General features: G+C 44.2%; 1 protein-coding gene across 1 annotated transcript; it reads left to right on the top strand.

Moving 5' to 3' along the window:
• The first annotated feature begins 1677 nt into the window (after window positions 1–1677).
• LOC140076284 (microfibril-associated glycoprotein 4-like) lies at window positions 1678–3491 on the top strand. The gene is made up of 6 exons (XM_072122844.1): window positions 1678–1768; window positions 1881–1974; window positions 2096–2253; window positions 2551–2647; window positions 2733–2927; window positions 3140–3491. Exons 2-6 carry the CDS (start codon window positions 1884–1886, stop codon window positions 3400–3402), a joined length of 804 nt encoding a protein of 267 aa, XP_071978945.1. The 5' UTR covers window positions 1678–1768; window positions 1881–1883; the 3' UTR covers window positions 3403–3491.
• The last annotated feature ends 593 nt before the right edge of the window (window positions 3492–4084 follow it).

The following is a 4084-nucleotide window of genomic DNA, read 5'->3' on the forward strand; positions in this document are numbered from 1 at the left end:
TGTCGTGAAGGCTTGGAAGCTTCTTCTCTTGCCGTGGAGGCTTGGAAGCTTCTTCTCTTGTCGTGGAGGCTTGGAAGCTTCTTCTCTTGTCATGGAGGCTTGGAATCTTCTTCACTTGTTGTGGAGGCTTGGAAGCTTCTTCTCTTGTCATGGAGGCTTGGAAGCTTCTTCTCTCGTCGTGGAGGCTTGGAAGCTTCTTCTCTTGAAATGGAGGCTTGGAATCTTCTTCACTTGTCGTGGAGGCTTGGAAGCTTCTTCTCTTGTCGTGGAGGATTGGAAGCTTCTTCTCTTGTCATGGAGGCTTGGAATCTTCTTCACTTGTCGTGGAGGCTTAGAAGCTTCTTCTCTCGTCGTGGAGGCTTGGAAGATTTTACTCTTGTTGCAGTCTTATTCATCCCCCACGAACACAAGGTTGATTCCATTAGAAGTTCTAAGAATTATTAACCCGCACTTATCAATTACTCACTGGTCAACATTCATACTATCAGTGACCTATATGAGGGCGATAACCCTCACTTACCCGCTATCCTTTAAAACCTTGAGTACCAAATATGATCTTTCTGAAGATGACTTCCTACTATTCTCACTAATTAAAGCAATTACATCTAAAATAACCATTCCAATAGTTGTCCTATCAGACCCCTTAATTACAATAAGGGCAAATCTAGCAGAGTATTAAAATCAACCAGGCCGACATATGAAATCCTAAGACAAGAGGGGGCCGGGGATATCCTACCTCACTACCAAAATTACAAAGAAACTAAGGAAAACAGATATCTCAAGTGGGGTGGGGCTCAGCTATGTATTGGGCTTCAAAGGCCTCACACTCAGCGAATTTGATGGAAATCCACCACAAAGTGATAACAAGATGGTACCTGACCCTGAGCTAAAATATATCTAGGCTCCCATGGTAAATGCTGGAGAGGGTGCTCCAAAGAGGGAACCTTGCTCCATACTTTTTGTGGTTGCTCACGATTGAGAGCTTTTAGGGAAGCTGTTTCGGCCTTGTGCTCCAAGGTCACATCTAAGCATATAAAGCTGGATCACGCTTTAGCAGTAATAGGGGTGGGGATGAAGACACCAAAAATGCTCCCGAAAACTGGTAGGTCATATATTACTTTCAGCTAAGCTTTTAATTGCTAGAAAGTGGAAGTCAGACAACCCCCAAATATACATGTCCTCAATGAGATATGAGCTGAACACTGCACATACGAGAGACTTATAGCATATAGAGGATGTAACTCTTCAGCCAAACATCAGCCGCTAGTGGACAACCGGACGTTCATCTGTTCCCTCATGAGAACTTTCAACAGAAGAACAGCCTGACTCTTCGGATCTCTGCTACTAGATGATGACCTGTCTAGTAGAGAAGTCCTCCCCCCCGGCCAGACCTTCTCTTCAGTTCTTCTTTGTGTTCCATCATTGAGAAGCTCCTATGACTCTCCTGCCTTATAGTTATCCTTTGTCTTCATTCAGTGAGATGATGTAACACATAAGAACAAGGAGGTCCAACACGTGGACTAAAAATGTATTTATCTTTAACCGGATGCAGCTCGTTGATTTATGAGGAACAAAAATGTTCATTTGTCCCAATCAGATAAATATCTTCAGGACACGGAAGACATATATGTAAATGTTAGAGTCTTGGTCTATCCAAAGCAAATAATGATGTTTAATGTAGAACAATATATAAAGGGGTAGGAACTGAGCCCTTCATCATCTCCTACTCACCTCAGAGAACTACTACGTGCTCGGACAGAAGAGTCAGGTGTGTAGAGGGGGGGTGGGGTAGACATTGTCTATGGATCTGGGGACTATGGTCCCACCAAGCTTCTCAGCTGAGGTAAGATAAATGTCATGACAGATATTTATTTCTGCAGACGATGTGGCGTCTCCTGAGTCTGGCTGCCTTCCTCTTGCTTCTAGAGAATGGCCAGCAGGCTGTGGACATCTTCCCTGGAAACATGGATAATAGTAGGTTGACTGGGTGGTCGTTAGATCATATAGAGCTTACATTATATTGCATAAAGCTGGAACCCTCTTTAATGAAATGGGGGACCCTGACCTCCTCATAGTGTATGCTTTCTCCTCCTAGTCATTACCTGCACAGACTCCTGCCACCCCCATGACTGCTCGGATGTGTTTGCCCAGGGTCTCACCACGAATGGTGTGTACCTGATATATCCTGGTGGTGTGACCTCTTCTCCTGTACCTGTGTACTGTGATATGACCAGTGCTGGAGGACCCTGGACGGTGAGGACCTGCTGCTGTACTGTCCCCTGATGCTTTATGTTCTATGAGCTCCGAGCCTTTATCTATAGACGATTTACAGAACTTCTAGCAGAATGTGCATTTACTTATGTGTTAAGGTCTTACTGTCATGAATTTAGCGAGCTCCATCTTATAGAAAAATACCATTTACAATCCAGATAAATCTTATGAATGAATAGAGTATTAACCATGATATTAGTCAGGATCAGAGCAGGCAGTGATTCCAGTCCCTCAGGGTGTGATCCAGTGTCTGGAGCTGAGGTCTTCTTCTCCTTGCAGGTCTTTCAGAAGAGGTTTGATGGCAGTGTGCATTTCTATCGAGGTTGGGAAGACTATAGGACTGGGTTTGGCCGAGCCTCTGGAGAATACTGGCTGGGTAACTGCTCCATCATCACTCCGGGACTCTACATCTTGGGATTTGGGATTACACAGTCCTGATGACTTTACATTCATCTCTTCAGGTTTGCAGAACACTCTCTTTTTGACCCAGAAGAGGACGTATCGCCTGCGCATCGACATGGAGGACTTTGACAATGACACACGTCACGTGACTTACGACTCCTTCTCCCTCTCGCCTCTGGCCATCAGCCCCACCGAGGACGGGTACAAACTGCACATTGACGGATTTAAGGAGGGAGATGCCAAGAAACCTGCAGGTAGGTGGCAGAGGGGAGAAGCCATAGATCATGTGTTCTTTGTAGGAGTAAGGCCTGATCTCAATGTAATAACATAATACTGGCCAAATATTACTGGTCATATTGTCCTGATGTGGGGTCGGCCACTGATGACCCTGCCCCATAGAGTGACTGAAGGTGGAGAAACCTGAATATTACCATGTAACTCATTGGTTAAGTTCTGTCATTGACAGGAAATTCTCTGGCTGGTCACAACCGCATGAACTTCTCGACCTACGACCACGATAGAGATACCCATACCATTAACTGTGCAGAGAGGTTTTATGGAGGGTTTTGGTACAGTAATTGTCATGGTGTCAATCTTAATGGGAAATATCAGCATGGCGAGACCAAGGAGTATGCCACCGGCGTTGTGTGGAAGACTTGGAGAGGATATTACTATTCATTGAAGAGGACTGAGATGAAGATTACAAGGACTGTGTCAGCAGAGCAGTAATGGCGGCACATAGTCACATGATCAGTGATGTACCGGCAGAAAGTCATTATCATGTACACAGCATCAATACAATAAATATATCCAGTATATAGGGGGGTATTTTTGATATACACTGGCGCAAAGATGTAGATGGGTTGGACAAAGTGCTTAAATAAGCAAAAAAAAGAGAAAGGAAAAAACCTTCGCTGGTAAGGACAGTGTGTCAGTGTGTCCACTGCTACAAACACTACTTAAGTAAAAAACAAGGATACCTGCGCTGGCTATAAAATTAGGACTATTAGGTTCGGATAAACGCTATACCACTAACGGATCTACAATGATTTAAACATCAGTGTGCACGATGCACTAACCTGTAAGTGGCACCCCTCCTGTGTGGGAAGTTTGATTCCTTCCGTTTAGTGAGGTTTTGTCCCGTAGGTCTCGTAAATCTCATGTAGAGCAATAATCTTTTCGTGAGGTGTATTTCACTTCGGATAGAGTTTCCAAGCCAAGTAGTAATCCACAAAATGCAGATCAGCACGCGAGCCCCGGCCGGTATAAAAAAATAAAAAAACGAATGAGACAGAAAGAGGAAGAAATCATGGAGAAAAAGAGACATAAATTTTCTAGGGACTGGGTACCCCATAATAACACCAACTTAAAGCCCTTAGAAACATCCATTAGTGAAACGCAATTAGATGTT

This window comes from Engystomops pustulosus, chromosome 8 (genome assembly GCF_040894005.1).
Source record: "Engystomops pustulosus chromosome 8, aEngPut4.maternal, whole genome shotgun sequence".
Lineage (NCBI taxonomy): Eukaryota > Metazoa > Chordata > Amphibia > Anura > Leptodactylidae > Engystomops > Engystomops pustulosus.

What these genes read in the sequence shown, in the direction of transcription:
- LOC140076284 (XM_072122844.1), top strand. Translation starts at nt 1,884, where the DNA reads ATGTGGCGTCTCCTGAGTCTGGCTGCCTTCCTCTTGCTTCTAGAGAAT. An exon ending in CCCTGGAAACATGGATAATA is followed by an intron (nt 1,975 to 2,095) that starts GTAGGTTGACTG and finishes TTCTCCTCCTAG; the next exon opens with TCATTACCTGCACAGACTCC. An exon ending in GTGCTGGAGGACCCTGGACG is followed by an intron (nt 2,254 to 2,550) that starts GTGAGGACCTGC and finishes TTCTCCTTGCAG; the next exon opens with GTCTTTCAGAAGAGGTTTGA.